General features: G+C 40.8%; 1 protein-coding gene across 12 annotated transcripts in view; it reads right to left on the bottom strand.

Moving 5' to 3' along the window:
• Window positions 1-25,936, bottom strand: part of CDK14 (cyclin dependent kinase 14) — a 662,006-nt gene that overhangs the window by 500,784 nt on the left and 135,286 nt on the right. For 11 of the 12 annotated variants that reach the window (XM_044946423.2, XM_044946424.2, XM_044946421.2 and 8 more), the window contains one exon: window positions 9,244-9,492. The exons of the other annotated variant lie outside the window; for it this stretch is intronic. In XM_044946423.2, the coding sequence (XP_044802358.1) occupies window positions 9,244-9,492 (249 nt within the window). The remainder of the gene's footprint in view (window positions 1-9,243; window positions 9,493-25,936) is intronic. 12 annotated transcript variants of the gene reach the window in all.

The raw sequence follows: 25,936 nt of genomic DNA, 5'->3' as shown, positions 1-25,936 counted from the left end.
TCACACCTAGAGTCCACGCTCTGCAAAAAGAGAAGTCACTGCAAGGAGAAGCCGGCTGGAAGAGCTGCCCCCACTTGACGCAACTAGAGACAGTCTGCACGCAACAGTGAAGACCCAGCACAGCCCAATATAAATAAATAAGTTTCTCTTTAAAAAAAGATCTGACCTCATTAAACAACAAGGATTTTTGAAGTCAAACATTCCTTGGCTAATTTTTCTTTCGTCTTTGATCTTCACAACAGGCTCTATCATCCTGCTCATTTCCAGCCCTTTTAAACATAGCAACATTGAGATAATTCATAGTTGATGGGTAACTTGGTTATAAAATAGATCTAGATGCTAGACAGGACAACAGACCCAAGCTCCCCACATACTAGCAACCTGACAAGAGGCCTCAGTTCTTCTATTTATCTTTTTGTCTATGTCTTTGACAGCACTGGGTCTCAGCTGCAGCACACGGGATCTTCAATCTTCCTGAGGGCATGTGGGCACTCGAACTCCAGCTGTGGGCTGTGGGGTCAGTTCCCTGATCAAGGATTGAACCCAGGCCCCCTGCATTGGGAATGTGGAGTCCCAGCACTGGATCACCAGGGAAGTCCCGGGCGGGGCTCCATCTGGGAGTTTCCTAGTCCCCGTAAGGAGGAGGCAATGCCAAATGAGATCCCCAAGGACGAGCATCAGAGAACTGTAGTGGGACTCTCATCTTCAAGTTTTCATCTTCCTTCTCTCTTTCCAAAAAGAGCCTGCCTGTCACGGGATGCAGCTTTCCCCACCCCCACTCTGGCTGAAAGGAAGTAAATTCGGGAGAAATCTGCAGAAAGCATAGAGGATCTTAATCTAAACATGAATTTCTGAAAATATGTTCTCTTTAAGCTCAGCTTATGATAGCACAGCTCAATGAAATCCCTTCTAAATTGGACCAAGAAGACAGTCTCCTGCCGCACTGCCAATACTTCTAGCTACTGAAGGGCACAGCCTGGTTGGAGGAGGTGGTAAGAAAAAGGGAACAAAAGTTTGTCCTGTCAGGGACAGTGCTGAATACCACCCAGGGACTGGACCCAGGGAGAGTAGGCACTCAAAACTCATCTGAAACAAATACACAAAATCTGTCAAACACCTCTTGAAATATACCCATTTAAATAAAATACCATCCATAATATTCTGCCTGAATTTCACTCTATTGTTTGAAAGTTTTTATTTCATATTGGGTATACTCAATTAACAATGTCGTGATAGTTCCAGGTGGACAGCAAAGGGACTCAGCCATACATACACATGCATCCATTCTCCCCCAAACTCCCCTTGCATTCAGGCTTCCAGATAACACTGAGCAGAGTTCCATCTGCTATACAGTAGATCCTTGTTGGCTGTCCATTTTAAATATAGCAGAGTGCACATGTTCATTCCAAACTCCGTAACTATCTCTTCCCCTATCCTTCCCCCATGGTGACCGTAAGTTTGTTCTCTGAGTCTGAATTTTAAAGTGCCACTGTCTGGACAGAATCAGGAAGTTCAGATGAATGTGATGGTCACTAAGGCTAAGGCACTCTTAGTTTCATAATTTTAGTCATGACTCCTCACATAGACAATGACCAGTATATGAATAGCAGAGAGATGTAATAGTGCATAACTGTTTCTACCACAGTATTTTCAAGAAACAAGAGTGGCTACCTTGCTTCCTCATAAAAACAGGGGCAGCAACGCCACACTGCTGTTCACTTCCCCCTCCTTCTCAACGGTACTCCTGGAGCCCATTCAAGATACCTAATACTTTCAAAGAAATAACAGTAAAATAAAGATATAACGTTAATCTTGGTGGCCTTTAGATAAAGGATATCCTTGGACGCTCATCAGTCTTTAAAAAAAAATCTTTAAAAATAAAACATATCATAAAACTCTCATGCCATTGAGTATGAAATGATCAAATGTTCCATAAAGATCCTATCTCAATGTCCCCCTGAGTATGAATTGATCAATGTCCCATACCTATAGGACAGGAGGCTGCACAAAAACTGCCATTATTGGCCCAGTGAGGAATCTAAAGGAAAACAGTCTTCCTGTGAAAATGAGTATGATAAAATTCCCCCTCCCACTACAATCAAGGCGAGAACAAAAAGGCAGTGGGCAGGGAGGACTTAGAATAAAACAGAATACTGTGGTGTCATGCTAAAAGAGAAAAAAGGAAAACTATTTCCAGCCTGAACAAGAAAAAGCAAAGGCCTTTTTCCAGGGCATACTGAATGGAAGAAAAAGCTCCCAAAATGAAAAGAAAGCAAAGCATTTACCACACACAATAATAGAAGTGCCCTGATATAGAAGAAAGGCATCCCAGAGTGGACCAGAAAAGGATAAACTCAATAAGAAACTCTCAGGAAAGAGGATCTAAAGGAAGTTAATATAATGGGCGAGAAATAGTGGACATTTCCAGTTAAACATGGTAGCCTGGAATTCCAGGGCAGGATTTCCTCTGTTTCAACATTTTAATAATGTTGTGCATATGTGTATGTTTACCCCACACAGCTGTTCAATCTGTTCCTTTGGTAAGCCTCCTGTTAAAGAATAACACAGGGCTTCCAGGTAGCACAGTGATAAAGAATTGGCCTGCCAATACAGGAGACACAGGAGACTCGGGTTTGATCCCTGAGTCAGGAAGATCCCCTGGAGAAGGAAATGGCAACCCACTCCAGTTTTCTTGCCTGGAGAATCCCATGGACAGAGGAGCCTGGAGGGCTACAGTCCATGGGGTCGCAAAAGAGTTGGACACGACTGAGCAACTGAGCACATGGTGTCTTGAACACAAGTATTTATTTCTCCCCCATACACCAATCTGTATTAAAATGAAAGCAAAGTTATAACTTAGAAGAGCAACTGAATGAATAAGGGGAAGATTGCAGACAAGATACAAACAAAAATTTTGAGAAACAAACTTTGGGAAACAAATGGATAGGAGGTCACTGACAAGGACAATGACCACAGGTGGAAACCAAGGGTGGCAGTCAATGAGAAATAAGTCCATTCCCACTTCAGAATCCCTGAAACACTCAAGAATCGGAAGCTGAACTTCAAGGAGGGGTGAAAACCAAAATGATTGGTCAGATTAGATTTAAAGAACAAGTTCTTTCCCCTAGACTCTCCCAATCAGGTGTCTGCCCATCCCTGATCCCAGGAAAGGTTTATTCTCTGAAGAGGTTGAACATGAAAGGCTTGTAACTGGGACACCAAGAATTATGAAAATCAGGATTAAGAATCAGGCTGAATGAAAACAATGCACAAAAAAGGGCCTGAGCCCCTTCTTGATCATCTCAGGAAACAGCAACTAGGCTTACATCCTAAAATCTAGATTGGTCGTTCAGCTTTGGAGGAATGAAAGGATGCTCCTGACAGCTACTAGGAGATGGACCAGTCCAGACTGGATGAGGCCAATGGAGGACCATAAGGACAACCTCAGGGGACGAAAACCCGACAGATTGCCTCATTCTGATTTGTTTCAGAGGAGTTTTCTAGTTTTGTCAAATAGTTTGGGGCCTCAATTTGTGATTAAAATTCTATTAATTAATTGCAAACAAGTGAAAAGAAAAGGTAAGTACAACCAGGAAAAACAAAAAGTTGTGCAAGCAAAGAAAGTTAATCATAGTACATTATGTGACCTCACTAACAATGGTATTCACATCATCTCAAGATTGTAAATACTGTATATTAACTAAAGGCAAAAAGTAGGGAAGGAGACTTCCTGGTGGTGCATTGGGTAAGAATCTGCCTTGCAATGCAGGAAACACAGGTTCGATCTCTGGTCGGGATTCTTGCCTGAAGAATTCCACGGACAGAGGAGCCTCATGGGCTACAGTCCATGGGGTCGCAAAGAGTCAGACACAACTGAGAAACTAACACTTCTAAAAGAGAAACTTCCCTTCATTGATGACTAGATTACCTTGAGGGTGAATTTCATATAGAAATCACTGAAAATAAATGCTTAATCATCTGCTTTATTTACCAGTTTTCAACACTAATTCTTTTCTTTTTTTTTCTGGCCATACCACACAACATGTGGGATCTTAGTTCTCCTACCAGGGATTGACCCAGCACCCACTGCAGTGGAAGCCTGGAATCTTAACCGCTAGACCACCAGGGAAGTACCTCAACACTAATTCTTATTTGTCCTTATAGTGGTATCTATTGGGTTTTGTATATTAATGTTACAATCTGCAATCTAACTTCTCTCATTGTTTGTAGTATTTCCACTGATTCTTTGGTTTTTTCAAATATAGCATCATAAATCTGCAATAAGGAAAACTGTGCCCCTTCTCATTTGCTTTCATTATCTGTAGAGATGATATGCTACTCCTTATTCTCCCTCTTTTTGACAGGTTTGTATGGGATTCAACCAACAATTTTTCTATTGGTTATTTTTAAGGAAAAGGAATGTTTCAGTAGTTTGAGAAGGGTATGACCAAGATAGCTTTTCTAGCTTTATGGAATAAAGTTCTTTGCTCTGTTTTCATGAAGTAAAAAGAAAAAAAAAAAAAAAATGTATATATATATATATATATATATATATCACACACATTGAGATTTCCCCTTTTGCTTCACTTCAACACTTCTTTCTGGAATTTCTTTCTCCCTATTGAACCTGCCCTGCACAGAAGTCTACTCAGTACAAGGCTTTGCCCTGAAAAGGTGCTTCAATCTGATATTCTAGAGAACGCAAGGAGAAAGACCAGCAGACACCGTGTGGTCTCTGGGCCCGCATCCGCCCACAGGTGCATCAGAGTCCCCTCCGCGCGCGGCTGCTGTCCTCACGAGGCCTCAACATGCCCCCGTTGGCCATGCTAGGGCTTCCTGGCTCTGAGAGTAGTCCCCTGGCCTTTCCTGAGCTTCCTCCACTACACTTTCTGATAGCACATGCTTCTTAACATTGCGCACAGTTTGTTCCCCTCACTCCTCTTTTGAGGCTCCCGGAGAAACCGCCTCCTCTTCATTTGCTGTCGATGTTGCCAGCCACCCTCCCTGAGTCTGCCCCTATGTGACACACACACACTGCTGTATTTAAAACATAACCAACAAGGACCTACTGTACAACACAGGGAACTCTGCTCAATATTACGTGACAACCTAAATGGGAAAATAACCTGAAAAACTATAGATAACATGTAAACGTATAACTGAATCACTTTGCTATACGCCTGAAACTAACATAACATTATCAATCACCTATGCTGTGCTGAGCTTAGTCGCTCAGTCATGTCTGACGCTGCGACCCCATAGACCATCTGAGCCACCAGGGAAGCCCAAGAATACTGGATTGAGTAGCCTATCCCTTCTTCAGGGGATCTTCCCAATCCAGGAATTGAACCAGGGTCTCCTGTATTGCAGGTGATTCTTCACCAGCTGAGCTACCAGGAATGCTCCATTCATAACCTATAAAGGACTGGACTTCCCTGGTGGCTCAGACGGTAAAGCGTCTGCCTACAATGCAGGAGAGGTGGGTTCAATCCCTGAGTTGGGAACATCTCCTGGAGAAGGCAATGGCAACCCACTCCAGTATTCTTGCCTGGAAAATCCCATGGACGGAGGAACCTGGTAGGCTACAGTCCGTGGGGTCGCAAAGACTCAGACACGACTAAGTGACTTAACTTTCACTTTCCAGTATAAAATAAAAAGTAAAAGAAAGAAGATGGTGCTGGAGAAGACTCTAGAGAGTCCCTTGGACAGCAAAGAAATTAAACCAGTCAATCCTAAAGGAAATCTACCCTGACTATTCATTGAAAGGACTGATGCTGAAGCTGAAGCTTCAATACTTTGGCCTCCTGATGAGAAGTGTCAACTCAGTGATACTGGTAAAGATTGAAGGCAGGAGGAAAAGGGGGTGATAGAGAATGAGATGGTTGGACGGTATCACTGACTCAATGGACATGAGTTTGAGTAAATTCTGGGAGATAGTAAAGTACAGGAAAGCCTGGCATGCTGCAGTTCGTGGGCTCGCAGAGTTGGACAAGACTTATTGACTGAACAACAGCAACAACAAAAAAAGAAAGAAAGAAAAATACAGAATGTATCAGACAAGTCTCAACTTTCCTTGAAAAGAATTTCAGCTGATTGCTTATTTCAAATTATAATTAAATATCAAAATCCCCCCATTGTTATTTATACTCTGAAGTACACATTGACTTTTAAGGTTACATGACCCCTAGTAGCAGCAAACACACCCAACACCCAATCCTGGTTTCTAAATACCAGGCTTCAATAAAAGGAAACAGGGCTCTCTGGAGAAATGGCTGAATCTGGGTCTGGGGCTAGGAAAATACAAGATAAGCCAAGAGCAACTTGTAGGACAAGAAAGTACTGAAGTGCTAAAAAAACACTCTGCATAATAGGCTCTAGCTTCATCCACCTCATTAGAATTGACTCAAATGGGTTCCTTTTTATGGATGAGTAGTACTCCATTTTATGTATGTAGCACAGCTTCTTTATCTATTCACCTCTCGATGAACATCTAGGCTGCTTCCATGTCTTGGCTATTGTAAACAGTGCTGCAATGCATACTAGCCCTTGGGAATTTGCAATATGACTGAGGGAACTCAAACTGGGGCTCTGTAATAACCTAGAGGGGTGGGAAGGAGATTCAAGAGGGAGGGGACATATGTACACCTATGGCTAATTCATGTTGATGCATGACAGAAATCAAACCAATATTATAAACTAATCATCGATCAACTAAAAATAATAAAATATTTTTTAAAATATTAAAAAAAAATTTTTAATATATTTTTTAAAGGTACATGGGACAAATCGGAGAAGGCAATGGCACCCCACTCCAGTACTCCTGCCTGGACAATCCCATGGATGGAGGAGTCTAGAAGGCTGCAGTCCATGGGGTAGCTAAGAGTCGGACACAACTGAGCGACTTCACTTTCACTTTTCACTTTCATGCATTGGAGAAGGAAATGGCAACCCACTCCAGTGTTCTTGCCTGGAGAATCCCAGGGACGGGGGAGCCTGGTGGGCTGCCGTCTATGGGGTCGCACAGAGTCGGACACAACTGAAGCGACTTTGCAGCAGTAGCAGGGACAAATTGAGAGTAGCATTGAAACACAAACATTACCATATGTAAAACAGATAGCCAGTGGGAATTTGTAGTGTGACACAGGGAACTCAAAGCCTGTGCTCTGTGACAACCTAGAGGGGTGGGATGGGGTGGGAGGTGGGAGGGAGGGTGAAGAGGTAGGACACAGTTTATCAAAGGCTGACTCATGTTGATACATGGCAGAAACCAGCACAATACTGTAAAGCAATTGTCCTTCAATTAAAAATAAGTAAATAAATAATAAACATTTCAACAATTTTAAAATAAGGGGGATGAGACATCTCAAAAGGACACAGGGGCCAACCTAAAAGAGCTCCCACTGACCAACGACTAAAGCAGGAACAATCTGAGCAACAAAAGAAATAATGCACCATTGGACAATAACTAGGATTGAAGATAAAACACAGAATAACTAGTTTAATTTGATTTTCATATAAACAGTGAATATGTTTGCCTCATTGCAATATCTCAATGCCAATTTCTATATATCATGTAGGGTGACAAATAACATTATTAAGATAACTATACAGTAAAATAGGGCTTCCCTGGTGGCTCAGGTGGTAAGGAATCTGCTTGCAATGCAAGAGACCTAGGTTTGATGCCTGGGTCTAGAGAAAGAAATGGCTACTCACTCCAGTATTCTTGTCTGGAGAATTCCATGGACAGAGGAGCCTGGCAGGCTACAGTCCATGGGGTCACAAAGAGTCTGACACAACTGAGCAAATACTAAGTGAGTGAGTGAGTGAAGTCACTCAGTCGTGTCCGACTCTTTGTGACCCCGTGGACTGTAGCCCACCAGGCTCCTCTGTCCATGGGATTCTCCAGGCAAGAATACTGGAGTGGGTTGCCATTTCCTTCACCAGAGGATCTTCTTGACCCGGGGATCAAACCCAGGTCTCCAGCACTGTGGGCAGATGCTTTAACCTCTGAGCCACCAGGGAAGCCCTGAACAAATAGTATATATAGTAAAATATATATATAATTCTCTTGCCATAATAGAAGTTTAATCATTCTCAAAGATTCTTTTCATTTCTTCTAAGTGATACTGAATCTAAAAGTTTTCCCAAGTGTTAGTGTTGTATGTGTGACCTAGACAGACACTATACTGCAATCATAGATAAGATTACAGGGACCAATTTGGGGAAACCCAGATAATCAATTCTCCTCAAAAATGTTGCATTAACAATATTTATTTTCACTTCATTAACAACAACAACAAAAAACCTGTGACACAAGATTTTCGTACTATCCCACACTTTAATTAAATTGAAGTGTCAATATTCTAGCAGCTGACATTTCTTGCTCTTTTTTGACCATCATGGAATTTAATATTTAAAGTTTGCGAAATGGAATATGTTTCTTAGCAAAATGACAGAATCAAAATTCTCTTAGCACTCTTCTCTTACCCTTTAAATTCTTAGACTATGTCATAAAGTTCTTAAGTGTGGGTTAAATCGGAAAATTACTGAATTTCAAAAGATCATAAGGCTTTTTTTTTTTTTTTAACAATGTTAAATGCAGGCCAGTCTTGGAAAGATGAGTTTCAGTAAAATTCTTTACAGTCAAAAAGCAGCAATCATCTCAGAACTTTATACCTTCTTGGGCCCAAAGGCAAGACTTGCTTTAATACAGAATGACCTCAGAAAATTTCCTTGTGATGAATAAGATTTCTCTTTATAAGATCAATTTCAATGTCTAGCTCCTAATTTTTAAAATATTGACAATGAAAACCAACTATAATAAGACAAGTGAACAACTTTTAACAAGTATTCTGAAATGAAATTCTTTGTGAATCTGTCAAATTCAAAACTATCTGCCTGCCAACACTGTAAAGTTTGAAAATCCTCTCCAAGAGTTTGAATTACCCAAGGAGTTTAAATGACAAATTCTTCTAACTGGAAACAGCTAGGGAAAAAAAATAATTTTTCCAAAAATAAGTTTAATCATTTTTCATTGGCTTGCTGGGTGCCTGTGAATCAAGAATTTGTATATGTAGTTGGGACTTGCGCATGCCTATACACTCTCTTCCAGAAAATGTTGAACCACCTAAGGAGAGAATGCATAATAATGCACTGATAAAGCCACCTGCTGTCTCCCTGCACAGCGTGCCAGAGAGATACTTGCTCTGCTCACCCGTTGGTAAGTCAGAAGACCGCACTCACCGAGCTGGGGCTGGAGTGCCGCCGAACTTTAGGAGACTCTTTGCCAGCGGAGGAGCTCTTATTAAAGTTAATGCAAGCATTGTTCTCAGAATGCACCCTCTTTACTTGATTAGTGGGTTTCTCAAATGGGTCAAAAGTGCTCTGTGTCCTCTGAACCCTGACTTTCTTATCCTCAGGAATTGTGTCCAGGGGTTTGATCACTGAGTCCATTCCTGGGCAGTTTCGTGTGGACATCTTTGTGACACATATCTGGAGGAAAAAGAGAAAGAGAAATTAAATTCAGATCACTCCACTGAAACTTTAACACAAGAGGATTTATTATCCTACAAAGCATGCCCATTTTTATTTCAGGAAATACCCCCAAAGGCTATATTCTAAAAGCTCTGCTAAGTCACTTCAGTCGTGTCCAACTCTGTGTGACCCCATAGACGGCAGCCCACCAGCCTCCCCCGTCGCTGGGATTCTCCAGGCAAGAACACTGGAGTGGGCTGCCATTTCCTTCTCCAATGCATGAATGTGAAAAATGAAAGTCAAGTCGCTCAGTCGTGTCCGACTCTTCACGACCCCATGGACTGCAGCCTACCAAGCTCCTCTGTCCATGGGATTTTCCAGGCAAGAGTACTGGAGTGGGCTGCCATTGCCTTCTCCATTCTAAAAGCTACACCAGCTTAAACCACAATATGAAAAACTCGTTGCCATCATTCCACTTACCATACTTGCTGGGGGCTTCCCTGGTGGCTCAGACAGTAAATAATCTGCCTGCAATGCAGGAGACCCAAGGTCAATCTTTGGGTTGGGAAGATCCCCTAGAGAAGGGAATGGCTACCTACTCCTGGAGAATCTCATGGACAGAAGAGCCTGGCGGGGTCGCAAAGAGTCGGACAGACTGAGCAACTAACACTTGGATTATATTTGCTGAGGGCTGACACTAAAAATGTTATCTCTAAAACAGGAAGCTTAACAACCTGGACTGCTAGTGCCCTGAGGTGGTTCTTGAACTCTGTCGTTTATTTTACCTTGACTGCAAGTGGCATTATTTCTGAATCATTAAAAGATGGATAAATTGCCTTTATTTTTTTTAAAAAAAATCAGTTCAATTAATTCATCATTTTAATTGATGGGCCATCACAGAAGCAACTAACACGGCTAGAGAAAAACATCACTATGTTCTTCAAAACTTTAAAGCTTGAATACATGTTTAAAATCTATCCCTATCTTGATTTCATCTCTAAACTAGAATGGAGCATATAAAACGGCTAATGGCTAGAGATACTGAAAGTTGAAAGCAATGTTGTTTCTAATACTAAAACTAACAGATGAAAAGGAAAAATGATACCACAAAGAAAAACACGGAATGACACTCCTTTCAAAATTTTGTTTGTATTACTCTGCTATACCCCTATTTCCTTCTCAATTTTACTCATTCTCTTCCAGCATAATCTGAACCCCTCTCGTTTTATTTTAGTCTCTCTGATTTTTGCTCCTTGTTTTCCACTGTATGTTCCAGCTCATTCATTCTCCATATATTCTCGAGACATTTTTACGTAGCAACTTCATGGCCTCTAGCTTGCCTGTAAAGTAAGGTAACTTTATTATGCAGTCTAAAGAAAAGATAACTCTGAATTTGCTTTTAAAGTTTTATTTTTTTTTATCTTGTGAAAAGTTTCCACATTCCTATTTAAGAAAGCAGGAAAACAGACGGTATCTAAGAAAATCTCATATTGTTAAAGTAAACATTTAAGTGTCTGAGCAATACATATGGGATGATTCCATACTGGAAAGAAATGAAACTATGTGTATGGATATAAATAGATAAATATATATATATTACAGATAGAGATATTTGTGTGTGTGTGTATGAGCATATATTATTATAAAGGTATAGAAGGAAATACACCAAAGTGTTAAGATACCTCCAGATAAGCAGACCTGAAGGGGCAAAGGGTAAGATTACTTACTTTTTACATACCCCTGTATTTTTTGAACTGTATAATAAACATGCTTGACATGTAATTTTTTGAAAATAGTAAAGTGTATAATTAAATTATTTCAAGTTATTGAAGCAAAATTTGGATTAAATACCAAGTATCAACTCTGTCCTATGAGTGTATCTGAACTACCAAGCATAGGTTGAATTTTAATTAAATCCAATAAGAAGGAGATCAACATACTTTTTACAATATCACAAAACTGCTGAAGATATCTTTAAAAGACAAGGCAGAGTCCTCTACTCCTGATCAAGAGCTAATGATTTATCACAATACTAAATGCATTCAGTACTTTTAAGAGTTCATGTGTTCCTCATACAGATATGAAAGCAAAAAGCAGTAGATGTGATATGGATATGAAACCACTCATCTCACTGAGGCAACTGAATTGCAACATATAAACGCATGAACCTGAGGAGTCAATGAACCCTAAATATAAGAAATCTAGAGAAAATAACACGAAGGTACATCAAAATCAAATTGCTTAAAACCAGTAAAAAAGAGAGTATCTTAAAAAGGGGCCAGAAGGAAAAAAGTACTTTAAAAGAGAAGACAGGAAATATTTGGGAACTAAACAATAGGGGAATTAGAAAGTCTCTTGAATTAATTGAATAAAATCTCTTGAACAGAATATCAAAATAGATACAGCTTAAATAGTATTTTAACTGTAGGAAAATTTATAATAGTAAATGCATTGAGCAGGAAAAAAAAAAAAGCCTCAAAGTAGTCAGAGTACACTTTAAGGGATTACTCTGGTGGTTCAGTGGTTAAGAATCTGCCTTGCAATGCAGGGGATGTGGGTTTGATCCCTGGTCAGGGAACTAAGTCCCACACGCCTCAGAGTAACTAAGCCAATCCACCACCACAAGAAAGCCCACGCACTGCAACAGAAGGTCCTGCATGCCACAACTAAGACCCCAGGCAGCCAAATAAATAAATAAACTTGTTTTTAAAAAAGAGTACCCCTTAAAATACTAGCCAGAAAAAGAACATTTATTAAAACCTGAAATAAGCAGAGAATTAAAATAATGAAAATATATCATCATGGAAATAAATGAAATAGAAAATGAAAAACAGCAAAGAAAATCAATGAAACCGAAAGCTAGTTTTCAGAGAAGGTTAAAAACAAACTGATACACCTCTAGCCAGACTGATAAGAAAGAAAGGTAGATAACATGCATTGCCAATAACAGAAATGAGAGAGACAACATCACTACTCATTCAACAGATATTATCAAGAACTTTATGCCACTAAGTTCAGCAACTTAGATGAAACAAATTCCTTGAGAGACAAAAACTACCAAAGTTCACTTGAAATCAAAGCAATTTCAAAGAAATCAAAGGTGTAACCAAAAACGTTATTACAAAGAAAATGCCAGGACCAGAAAAGATTGCTGGTGAAGTAAACCAAACATTTAAGCAAAAAAAAACACCAATTTCACAGAAACCCTTCCAAAACATTAAAGAGAAGGGGATACTTCCTCACTCATTATATGAAGCCAGCATCATTCTATCACTATAACCAGATAAAAATAAGAAAACTACAGATCCATTTCTCTGATGAATATAGATTAAAAATTATTGGCACATTTTTAACAAACTGAATCCAACAACATATAAAAAGGATAATAAGTAAGGAAAAAGTAGCATTAATTCCAGGAAGGCAAGGTTGGCTTAATACTCAAAATCGTGTAATTCACCATTTTATTATACAACATCAGAAATCTCTAAAATGGCTCCCCGTGATGGCCACTTTCAGGCAGCCACACTCTTCTTTCATCTGCAGATCTTCCACGTGGGCTGTATTTGCTGACTTAGATCCAATAAACAGATATGGCAGAAATCACAGGCTATCACTTCTGAGAGAAGATTATAAAAAGACTGTGGCTTCTGTATTGGTACTCCACACTCCCATCCCCTATCTCCTAGATCACTATCCAAGGCAAAGTCAGCAGCCACGTCAGAAAGTGGTTCTATAGAGAGGCGCATTTATGAGAAGGACTGCCAACAACCACATGAGTTGAACCTTCAACTGTGACCACAGCCCCTGCCCCTGCTTGACTGGAACCTCATACAAGACTCTGAGTCACAGGCACTCAGGTAAGAAGTCCTAGATTCTAAACCAACAGTAACGGTTACACTGAATGCCTTTCTCCCAAGAACAGGATGTCCACTCTCATCATGTTGACTTGGCATTGTATTACAAGCTCCAGACAACGCCACAAGGCAAGAAAAAAGAAATAAAAAACATCCACATTGAAAAGGAAGAAATAAGACCAACTTTATTCACAGAAGACATTATCATCTATGTTGAATGAAATCTACCAAGAAAAAAGCAAAAACACTAGAATTAACATGCTTATCTTTAATTTTAAAGGGTGCAAGATTTAACACGAACATACAAAAATCATTTGTATTTTCAGATATTAATAACAATCAGAAATTTTAATTAAAAATAACACCATTTATAAGTTTCAAGCAATATAAAATACTTAGTGATACATCTGACAAAATATGTGCAAATCTGTACACAGAAACTATAAAGTATGTTTGAGAAAAATAAAACAAAGGGACCAACCAACTCACGGGTCTTTCAATCCACTGTGATACTTTCAGAAGGAAGTTAACCTCTGTGTTTCAGCCATAAAATACTGAATTTCTTAAAAGAAGACTTACATATAACTATCAAGCAAGGTGATAAATGTGTGTAAAATGATAACATAAACAGGTACAAATGGGGGTTGAATTGATACAACGATAATGGGAAAATGATGACCACGTTTGAACTCCAACCCTATCCTTCAAAGTAGCATCAGGAAGTAGAAACCCCATGGAAACTCTTAATTTTGCCAAAGAGAATATGGAGCTGACACAGCACCGTACTTAACTCTACATTCTATTTTTTATTCAAGCTCTTTGAACTACCTTAGTAAATTTGACTTTATCAAAAAAGTTTTTTTTTTTTGCCATATTCATGAGGAAATACATGGGGAAAAATTCCTGCAAATGTATAGGGAAATTTTACTATAAAATATAATATTTTAGCACACATACACCAGCACACCATAGCGGGGGAGAAGGTAAAATGACAAATGTCACTTCAACATGTTGGCAGAGGGAAGAAGAGCTATAAGGGCACCTTCAAAGCTAAAAAGGAACAAACTTACTTCTTAGCCAGTTTATGATAAACTCATATAAACCTTTCATTTGCTTCCTGCCTCCAACTCTGAGAAAACTAATATTCACACAGTTTTTTGTTAACTTTAAGAGACACAGGTACATTGGATCGGAAATTCTGATAACTCTTTAAGAGAAACTGTTACAGAATATACTGTGATTAAAGCCTTATCTCCTTCTTCATGCCTTATACTAAGAGGCCTACATTAACATGTTTTCAGTCGGGTAGCATCCTACTAAAGAGACACGCACGATAATTGTAAACATCAGTGTAAAGTGTACACCTGTGGAAAACCAAGTTCTCTAAAGCCATGAAGACAAAAAAGGCAGCCCAATTCTAATTTTTAAGAGGAAAAAGTATTTCAACAAAATTTTCTAAAATTAAAATACTTCCCACAAACATTCTTAAATATTTCATGTTTATCATTTTTGCTATCTACTAGCAAACAACTAAATACAAGTAGAAAACAACTACAAATGCAAAATAAACTTCTGGGAAACAGTATACTTGTTCAAATACATGCCTTGGATGTTACTTTACTTACTACATTCACAACCACACTTCTTGCTAGTCAGTTTCTAATTCATATGATAATTTAGAAAGGTATCAATATTCTGCGGTGGTTTACAGAGAGTCAGATTTTCCAGGCAGCTCATCAGAAGAACACACGGGAGACTCAGCATCTCCGGATGCATTTCCATGCAGGCAAGGATGTTGTATATATCACTTAACCCTTCCTTACTGGCTCAGTGCCTGGCCCACAGTAAAGAGCAACAAGTTTCTCTAGAATTAATCCACCAGAGTTAAGAGGATTCATCCAAATTATCAGTCTTCATGCTCTCTTGCTAAAAGGGCTGAAGTTCTGCAGTATTTATTATTCAAGATCTACTGTCACAAACAAACCAAAAAAAAAAAAAAAACCACACAGCAATCTTGACACACAAAAAATAAACATACATATATATTCATAAAATGCTATCAGTAAAAGTATTTTTAAACTACAAGCTCATTGTGATCAGCAGAATTCTACGACATCCAATTCACCTTTCTCTCTCTCTCTTTAGTCGGTCAGTCGTGTCCAACTCTTGTGACCCCATGGACTTTAGCCCACCAGGCTCCTCTGTCCATGGGATTCTCCAGGCAAGAATACTGGAGTGAGTTGCCATTTCCTTCTCCAGGGCATCTTCCCAACCCAGAAATCGAACCCAGGTCTCCTGCATTGCAGGCAGATTCTTTACTCACTGAGCTATGAGAGAGTCTTTGAATAATACCTTTCCGTTTGAGAGTGACTTTGATGAGACATCACACCACGGTTCCTTTATGTGATATGACAAATGGGAGAGTGGCCTGCTGGGCCTGACCTAATCAGCTGAGCCCTTTAAAAGCAGAGCATTTTCTCCAGTTGGCTTCAGAACAGAAAGGCAGAGATATGATCTTGCTAGCCTGGAAGAAAGTCAACATTTCATGCTATGACTGCCTATGGGGGCCACAGGGCACAGAATAGAGGGTGGTTTCTAAGGGCTGACAGTAGTTACTGAGAACTGGAACAAAAGGGACCACTGTCCTACAACCACAAGAAAACGAGTCCTGCCAACAACTAGTGAGTTTGTAAGTCGATCCCAAGCCGCTGGTGAGATGCATAACCATGGCCAACACCTTGACTTCAGCCCAGTGAGACCTAGAGAAGAAAAATCAGCTATGCTGTGCCTGGACTTTTAAACTACAGACTGTGAGACAATAAGCTAGTAAGTACATAGCAATGCGTTACATAACAACAGAAAACTAATAAACTCACTTTAGTGAAATTGCCTGAAGTGCTCAGATATTTGAGCAGAATGTTCTTAGAAACGTGTTGCAGGTACCACTTTCTCTACCTGATAGACTGTATCAGATCCAAGAGAGATAAGCAACATTTCTAAGGATTGCTATCCGTAAATGACCATATTATTGGGAGCTTTCTGCATGACACAGCTCCATCAGCAATATAAAACCCATGAACAAATTCTCCACATAACTAAATTAATACACAATTTATGCTTATGTCCCCTTCACTTGGGCTTGTATGAATAAAACCAGTATCAGGCCTGCTTTGTGCAGGTACCCTCATCCAGGGAGAGTAATCCATACTTGTGTTTTCCACATAGGGCAAGGTGACTGTTCTGGAAAAGTTTCAAGTTTCCAGTATTTAGGACCAACAACTTAAACTGGATCTGGCCATCTCTGTTAACCACAGCACAACAGAGAGCAGAATACAGGCCCTGCAGAAGGATACAGGGAAGCAGCCTCGCTGATCTCATTAGCTCATCAGGGAGGGATCTTGCCCACACAAGGAGCCAGGCAAGGTGAATGAAGAGTGGCCCTCATTCCCCTTAGCTGCCATTTCTGGCTTTCCTGGTGACTCAGTTGGTTGAAGAATCCACCAGCAATGTAGGAAACCTTGGTTCCATCCCTGGGTTGGCAAGATGCCCTGGAGAAGGAAATAGCAACCCACTCCAGTATTCTTGCCTGGAGAATTCCATGGAGAGGGGAGCCCGGCGGACTTCAGTCCATGAGGCCACAAGAGTCGGAAACAACTTAGCAACTAAACCACCACCACCATATAATTAAATTATTAAAGTGCATATGGTGCGTGAAGAAAAGGGTGAGCTGACAAGAGTCCTAGTGTAAAAGAGGGTTCTAGAAGGCAGATTATACACTGGGGCTACGCTCCAGTGCCCAAGGCTTTGCTTTAATCCTTCCATCAACCTGTCAGCAATCTAAATAAACACCGAGCGTGCGTGCCACACCGTGCGTGCATGCCACACTGTGCGTGCACGCCACACCGCACTTAGCTGCTCAGTTGTGTCCAGCTTTTTGCAATCCCATGGACTGTAGACAGCTAGGCTCCTCTGTCCACATGATTTTTCAGGCAAGAATACTGGAGTGGGTTGCCATTTCCTTCTCCAGGGGATCTTCCTGAACCAGAGATCAAACCCACATCTCCTTGACTTCTGCATTGGCCGGCAGATTCTTTACAACTGAGTCACCCAGAAAGTGTGTGGGCTACATTTGCGCTCCCAAATAGAATCTGTCTTTCTTCTCCAACAAAATGCTTGTGGTTGGTGCAGTAGAAGTCTTGGTGACAGAATCTCATAAGAAAAGCAGAGGATAAAAGCATAATATGTCAAACTGGAAAAAAAAAAATCAGCAGGAACCCATAACCTCAAAAAGGCAGATTTTTTTTCAACTACAGAACAGTAGTCCTTTGATCCACTGTTAACTTTCATGTGCAGCCCCAGTGCCCAGATCCTGGTCTATGTTCCAATTTTCCACTGTGAAGAAAGAGGAATCCTTGGAAGCAACCTGATTCCAGGTCACAGGGTAGGAAGCACAAAACAGCTGTGAAATACCCAGCTGTTACCAGAAAATTAAGATTCTTTCAAAAATGTCAGGGACAATGTTAGAAGGACAAAGGAATCTGGATATAGGGATTCCTACTGGTCAAGCTGTGATTACATAATTGAGCATCAAAGAGAAAATAAAATTATGGTTAAACGGAACAAGTGAGTTATGGAAAGACCCTGAGTTCATTCTGATTTTGAGAGAGAAAAGTCAATATTAAAGGACAAATGGCAGTTTCGAGGAAGGATGAAAATAACAGGATCCACAACTGGTTTTCACATGTGGAACTGTGAGTGAGCCAAGCAGTGCCAGAAAAAGTAGGAGCTGTACCCAACACAGGAGTGGGCGCTCAAGGCTTGTGCAAAGAGGGTCTATACAGCCCAAGTGCACAAAGAACAGCAAGGCAGGATGTTTCAATAACAGACCAGGTCAATATAACACAGCAATAAACTAAAGGGCCTAAGCAATGTTTTACAAAGAATACATTTAGTGGAGAGAGACCAGATGGTAAAGAAATGTGACGTCATTATGGAAGACATTTTTTGGAAATAAGTTAACTTTTTAAAACTAAGTGAAATTTAACCCTTAAACAGAAAATTCAATTCAAGTGCTAACCAATGACTCAGATCTGAATCACTCTGGAAAAAATCAACCAAGACTTTTGTGGACCACAATAGTCAAACAGGAGTTTGAGCAAGTTCCAGGAGTTGTTGATGGACAGGGAAGCCTGGCATGCTGCAGTCCACGGGGTCGCAAAGAGTTGGACACGACTGAGCAACTGAACTTAACAGTTTACAACTCCAGATCTTGTAACCCCAGCTATTCTGTGAAGACATTGTTTTAATTGTGGATTTGTAACGATTACACAACGGGCTTCCATGGTGGCTCAGCGGTAAAGAATCTGCTGCCAAAGCCGGAGACATGGGTTCAGTCCCTGGTTTGGGAAGATCCCCTGGAGAAGGAAATGGCAATCCACTTATTCTTGCCTCAGAAATCCCATGCACAGAGGAGCCTGGCAGGCTACAGTCCATTGGGTTGCAAAAGAGTTGGATACAACTTAGCAACTAAACTACAACAACAGAAAAGATTACACAATCCCAAGAAGATTCAAAAACATTATTACTGAAACCCTTAGAAGGAATCTAACTAAGTAGACCCATATTCTTAGGAAGGCATAAAAAGAAATATAGAAATAATATGAAATTAATTAAACCCAGTGTTGGTGTTTTAACATAGGATGAGCATAAGTGTGGTAATATAACGTGCAAGAATATTTGTGCATGTTTTCCTTGTTTAAAAAGTATCTGAAATATGTTAAGATAATCTGTCACACTAAGTATTTGAAATTAAGGGAATTTAATTAAGGCAGTAATCAGTACTTAAATAGATTGAGACAAATTGGTTTTCAAAATTACATTAACTGCATATATTTTTAATGATGTGGGCACTAGCTGGGGATGTTCCAGGCACAGAAGACTCGTAGACGTGATATTCACCATCAGCTTTCACTGTCCTTTGCTCAGCACAGGGCACACCAAGCCATAGACTTCCTCTTACTCCAAGCCCTGGACCAAGCCAATCACACTGAATAGCTACACCAGCAGTACTGCCTGAAAACAACAGACATTCCAGTGTTACCAGGAAACAGGGTATGTTTTCTCTGTGACGGCATTTTTTCACACTTCCTTGATCCACTTAGAAACTGAAGTGACAAAATTTACATAAGCAGGGATGTCTGATGGTACTTGAAAACAGAAAAAAAGAAATCATCACAAATACCAAAATAAACTTCTGTTCCTTTCTTTTTTCCGGTAAATTCAACAGAACCCAGAATTTCAAACATGGTTAGAGATGCACCCACCCATTTAGACGTTCCTTGGAATCCATTACTTCGGTTCACTCATCATTAAGAGGGGTCTGTATATAAGCTCACAGACTCAAAACTCAGTAAAAATTGTTAGCAATTCAAACTGTGTTGGAGGCTCCAAAAGTCACAGTTTGACCTACAATTTTCGCTTGGAGCTATGTAAAATCCAGACAACTGTCTCCCAAACTCACAGCAGTGGATTTGAAACAGCACAACTTAATTCTGTTAAGGTTGGCACTCACTGCAAGCACATTCATTGGGGCCGAAAACTGTCCCTTTGAATCAACCATTTTCTGATGAGCGGCGTTTTACTGGGTTCAGAGGGTGATCTCTACTTCACTCCACACTCTATGAAGGCAAACACCAGAAAAAGAACCGGCTTCCATCATGATCTTCTGACATTCATAAAAGGAATATCCATGCCAGATTCAATGCAAAACTGAAAGCAGCACAATTCTTGACACGGAAACAACCTCTTCCATTTGTTTTCCCTTCATCTGTTACCCAGTGAGGGCCTCGTGGCTTTGTCTTACTCAGACAAAAATCGTCTTCTCTCAAAATCTGCTCCCAATTAGAAAGCAATCCTCAGTCATTCACAAGTCTTTGAACACTTAAAATCAGAGTATCACCTCTCCCTGGATTATTTGAACATTAAGCATTATAGGATAAAAAGCTTCATCCACTGTAAAGAATTGGTGAATGGCGAATGAAGGGGGAGAGTATAGGAGTAATTTCTAATGCCACTAGAATCAATTCTTAAGTTGCTTTCATCTCTAACCTAAACCTGCAAGATCTAAAAGCATGCTGTCCTCTCTTTGGTTATAGCCTTCTCTTTTCTCCTCTGTGTGTATGAGTTTGTGTGGCAGTGTGAATGACTACATGGAACAATAAAAAAAAAAAAAAACCAGAATGCACGATCTGTATGTATATAACGGGATATATGCCTGAGAGTCCTTTTACTTACAACTCTATTTTATCAGAACCAACATCTTGCCTAAAATCACCTTCAGAACATTAGCAAATATATAGGCAAGAATGCCACCCATATTACCCATACTACTCAGAGGGCTTCCCTGGTGGCTCAATGGTAAAGAATTTGCCTGTCACTGCAGAAGACTCAGGCTTGATCCTCGAGTTGGGAAGATCCCCTGGAGAAGGAAAGGACAACCCACTCCAGTATTTTTGCCTGGGAAATCCCATGGACAGAGGAGCCTGGCAGGCTTCAGTCCATGGGGTTGCAAAGACTCAGACAGGACTTTGCAACTAAACTACAAGTGTCTCAGAACAAATCGCTTCAATTCCCTGGGTCTCAGTCTTCTCATCTGTAATGTGACACAGCTGGAGCAAACGACTCTTCAGGCCTTTGACAGCTCAACCGTTCCATTACAAACTCCAGGCAGCAACTCAACTTACTGCTGGAGGTTGTTTTTGTTCAGTCGCTCAATCATATCTGACTCTGTGACCCTCTGTGACCCCATGGACTGCAGCATACCAGTCTTCCCTGTCCTTCACCATACCCCAAAGTCTGCTCAAACTCACATCCATTGAGCTGGTGATGCCATCCAACCATCTCATCCTCTGTCACCTCCCCCTTCTCCTCCTGCCCCCAATCTTTCCCAGCATCAGGGTTTTTTCCAATGAGTTGTCTCTTCACATCAGGTGGCCAAAGTATTGGAGCTTCAGCATCAGTGCTAATAAATATTCAGGGTTAATTTCCTTTAGGATGGACTGGTTTGACCTTCTTGCAGTCCAAGGGACTCTCAAGACTCTTCTGAAGCTCGACAATTCAAATTCCAGCAACATCAATTCTCTGGCACTCAGCGTTCTTTATGGTCCAAATCTCACATCTGTACATGACTACTAGAAAAACCATAGCTTTGACTATATGGGTATTTGTCGGCAAAGTGATGCTTCTGCTTTTTGATACACTGTCTAGGTTTGTCATAGCTTTTCTTCCAAACAGCAAGCATCTTTTAATTTCTGGCTGCAGTCACTGTCCACAGTGGCTTTGCAGCCCAAGAAAATAAAATCTGTTACCATTTCCACTTTTTCCCCTTTGCTATAAATTACTATTAATAGTCACTGCTGGTAAATGATTTTAAGTAGAACAACTACAAAGATAAGACCAGACACATAAATTCACTTCTCTGTGCTTCATTTTACCTTTTCTTTCTCTTGGGATTTTAAGATTTAGAGAGGAGGCAGACAGGCTCACACCAGGAACTCCTCTCCTGAGAGCTCCAGCCTCCATGGATCTTCCTTAACTCTCTAGTCCTGGCATTGTCTCAGTGACAGTGTCCGGGGCCTCTTGGCTGAGGGCTTGGTTATGAGCAAGCAGCACACGGCAGCAGTCACACTGTGGGACACTGGTAACCCCAGTCCTGTCTACTAAATGCTAGTCATGTCCCTGTGTCAAGGTCATTGTCGCAACCAAAAATGCCCGCAATAAGAACACCACCTATTTAGACTGTACCTCATAACCTGTCACTTAAATACATGCCGTCTAATAGCATATTCAAAAGCAGAGACATTACTTTGCCAACAAAGGCCCGTCTAGTCAAGGCTATGGTTTTTCCTGTGGTCATGTATGGATGTGAGAGTTGGACTGTGAAGAAGGCTGAGCGCCAAAGAATTGATGCTTTTGAACTGTGGTGTTGGAGAAGACTCTTGAGAGTCCCTTGGACTGCAAGGAGATCCAACCAGTCCATTCTGAAGGAGATCAGCCCTGGGTGTTCTTTGGAAGGAATGATGCTAAAGCTGAAACTCCAGTACTTTGGCCACCTCATGCGAAGAGTTGACTCATTGGAAAAGACTCTGATGCTGGGAGGGATTGGGGGCAGGAGGAGAAGGGGACAGCAGAGGATGAGATGGCTGGATGGCATCACTGACTGGATGGACGTGAGTCTGAGTGAACTCCGGTAGTTGGTGATGGACAGGGAGGCCTGGCGTGCTGCGATTCATGGGGTCGCAAAGAGTCGGACATGACTGAGCGACTGAACTGAACTGAATGTGTTTTCATATAAGCTACTATGGAATTTGTTCTCATGCATTTGGTTTATCTGCTGGGGTGGGAGGAGGCGTTTGTCTTGCTCTGTTGCTCATGTATTTCTATTTCCACAACCAGATTGCAAACACCTGAGCAGAGAAACCACACCTTCCATTTTTTTCATATTCTCAGCACTCAAAAGACAGCAGGAAATGGGTACTCTGATAATAGTTATTCAGAGATGGGTTGTTTTCCTTCTTGTTTCCTTTTTCCTTAGTTTAAGCCTGCCCTTTTAACTAAACATAGGCCATTTCAAAAATGAGTCCTAAGAAACTGCGTACAGTACAGCGAGGTACCTTCTGAGACCAGTTCTTTCCCCGTCAATGAAAAGGCTTCACCAGCCGTTTCCACTCGCCAGAATTCCGTTACTGGAATTTAACTTTAAAATGCTTTATTTTTCTACTGACCGGTTTCTTTGGGGTCTGACCTAATTTCATTCAGTCTGAATCTGTCGGCTAATGGACACAGCTGAATGGAGAACTCTTGAGGACATCACATTCCTTTATGCCGCTTCAGTGACTGTAGTCTCATCACGTCCTTCCTGGGCTTCAGTGCTTATCACCAAGAGACTCAATCGTGGTTTTCCTGACTGTATTATGAAATATGTAGGTAGTCTTCCCAGGAGTTTTTAAACTTCAATATGCATTACTAAAATGATTTTATTGAGTTGCTTTCCCTTCTGGTATAATTATACACTTGATTTAAATGTAAGAGATTCAGTTTGCTTAAAGGCTGGCATAGACAGAGGCATGTATTTACTGACCTCTAGGTTCTTTATTTTATACTATTTCGACACTAAAAACTAACTAGCCCCAAAAGGTCAAAAGAAGAAAGAAGAAGACATTTGACATTTTCTGACTCCCACTTGATATCCAATATGATATGCTGGTTAAAATTCCATGATTTCATAATGACAAATCTAACATGAGGTTGAATGAACACTCACAGTAAGGGCTGAAATGCCCTCTCTGCTGTTAGTTGTTGTCTGTTTTTTGGAATGTGGTTATTTTGGGTGATCAGGATTTCATCTGGAATAGTCTTTACCCCTGGCTGCCCTCAGAGCACCAGCGCAGACATCACCCAGGATCACAGGCCCCACCCTTAACTCAGTTCTCCCGAATCAGAACCTACATTTTAACAAGACACCCAGGGGATCTGTGTGGACATTAAAGTCTGAGGTGCAATGCTCTAACGCATGGAAGAATAATAAAGTCTGCCGCTACGGTCAAATAAAGAACTGAGATTGTGAAAGAAGTCAAGCGTTCGAGAGGCAAAATCTGTTTCTGTCTTTGGGTACAAAATAAGTGATAATCATTTCAACATTCCTTGGGTAGCATTTTTGCTCAAGCTTCCCAACAAATATCATGGTAATTTCAGCTAATTCTTTTATATAATTTTGAACTCTGAAGACAAATTCTCCAATAAGATACACCCAATATATACATGAATTTTTAAAAAGCAATGGGATTGGAGCACATGAGGAGTAGAGAAGACTACACAGAGATTGTAAGAACACAAGTAACATTACTTCCTGCGTAGAAACTTGTGGAATTATGTGTTTCTAATGCAGAAGCCATTGTTTTGCTCTGGGCCACTATTATCTGTGAAAAAAATTACCACGTAAGTATTCTAAGGAGAATTGAATAGAGAATTTCACTTTATTCTTTATCTACCAGAGTTTATGTGGTAACTTTGAAAAGAAAAAAAAAAAAAAAAAGAATTCAAAGGAAGTCACTTTAGGATCCAAAAGTGAAATTTTAAAAGGCACTTACATATGTGAACAGTGCCATGTAGTATAAAACAGGTAAAAAAAAAAAAAAAAAAGCCCTCTGCCTATGAGACATAACTGTTCATTTCCTGCCCTAGTCTAGACAAAGGACTGGAACCCCTACTCCCAAACAGAAGGACGGACAATTCTCTGCAAGTCTGGGCCTCTTTCCTAACTATTTCCAGTAAAAACTTACAAAATATCTCCAAAAGGTCCAGAGGGGGAAAGGAGACGATGTGTGAATTTTCTGCTTCTCACTTGACAACCATAATTATATGCTGGTTAAAATTCCATCAAGGGGCTTCCCTGGTGGTCCAGCGGTTAAGAATCTGCCTTGCGATGCGAGAGACACGGGTTTGATCTCTGCTCTGGGAAGATTCCACACGCCACAGGGCACCTGAGGGCCGGGCCCGCGGGTACTGAGCCAGAGCTCTAGAGCCCACGAGCCACAACAACTGAAGTCCACTCTCCTAGAGTGTGTGTTCCGTCACAAGAGAAGCCACGGCAAGAACCCTGCACGCCGCTGTGGAGAGGGACTTCTGACTGCTGCAGCGAGAGAAAGCCCGCATGCAGCAACAAAGACCCACCAAAGCCATAAAAATAATAAACAGATCTTTTTAAAAATTCCATCATGGAAAAAAAGAGAGCCATGAGTATCACGGTCATATCATAAGCCACATGAACACAGGGTGTTGGGAGGTGAAATGTTAGCATTGACATCTATATTGCTTCCCCCCTCCCATCTAGAGCCAGAAGGCTCAGAAATGGACACATGAAATGAGAATGCGCATGCACGAAACAGGAGTGGCCTTACTGAGACTCCACAAAGCAAAAGCCTATTCTAACCCACAAAACTCCCACAGCTGCAGTGGGGAACTGGACTACCCACCCTCGACGCAACAGGAGACTTGAGCTACAGAACACGGTTCACACAACATGGCTAATTAGTTTCTTCACCAAGACACTACTCCCTTACAGCTCTTACTCTAGAAAAAAGTCTGTTCCTGCAAATAGGGACTTTTCCTCACCTCTCTCATAGAATTTACAGGTTTAAATAGAGCTTTTCTCTGTATTAGGTTTTGTTTGGGGTCCTACCTGAGAAGGAGAAACCAGGCTGTGTTTTCAAAGGACCCCATACCATGCAGAGGTACAAAATAACCCAGGGAGGGGCGCTGACTAATACTGGGGCAATGTTAAAGGTTGTTCATTTCAGAAGCACTAACAACCAATAAAGAGACCAGGCTGAACTCAGAGTCGTAGATGTTTAAAATCAATAACATGGTCAGACTGCTTTCTGTACACATATGCTTAGCATTTGAGGGTTTTTGTTTGTTTGTTTGTTTTAACATCATGAGGACAAGAGAAACTGTCATGTGTCTCAAAGGCTGTGAAAACAAGAGTCTCAATGCCTTCTGAATTCTGTTTTCTGTTCCTAGCCTCACTGCACCACCCACAGCTTCTTTGT

Source organism: Bubalus bubalis, chromosome 8 (genome assembly GCF_019923935.1).
Source record: "Bubalus bubalis isolate 160015118507 breed Murrah chromosome 8, NDDB_SH_1, whole genome shotgun sequence".
Lineage (NCBI taxonomy): Eukaryota > Metazoa > Chordata > Mammalia > Artiodactyla > Bovidae > Bubalus > Bubalus bubalis.
Note: the sequence above shows the minus strand (reverse complement) of the source record. Positions and strands in the feature narration are given on the sequence as shown.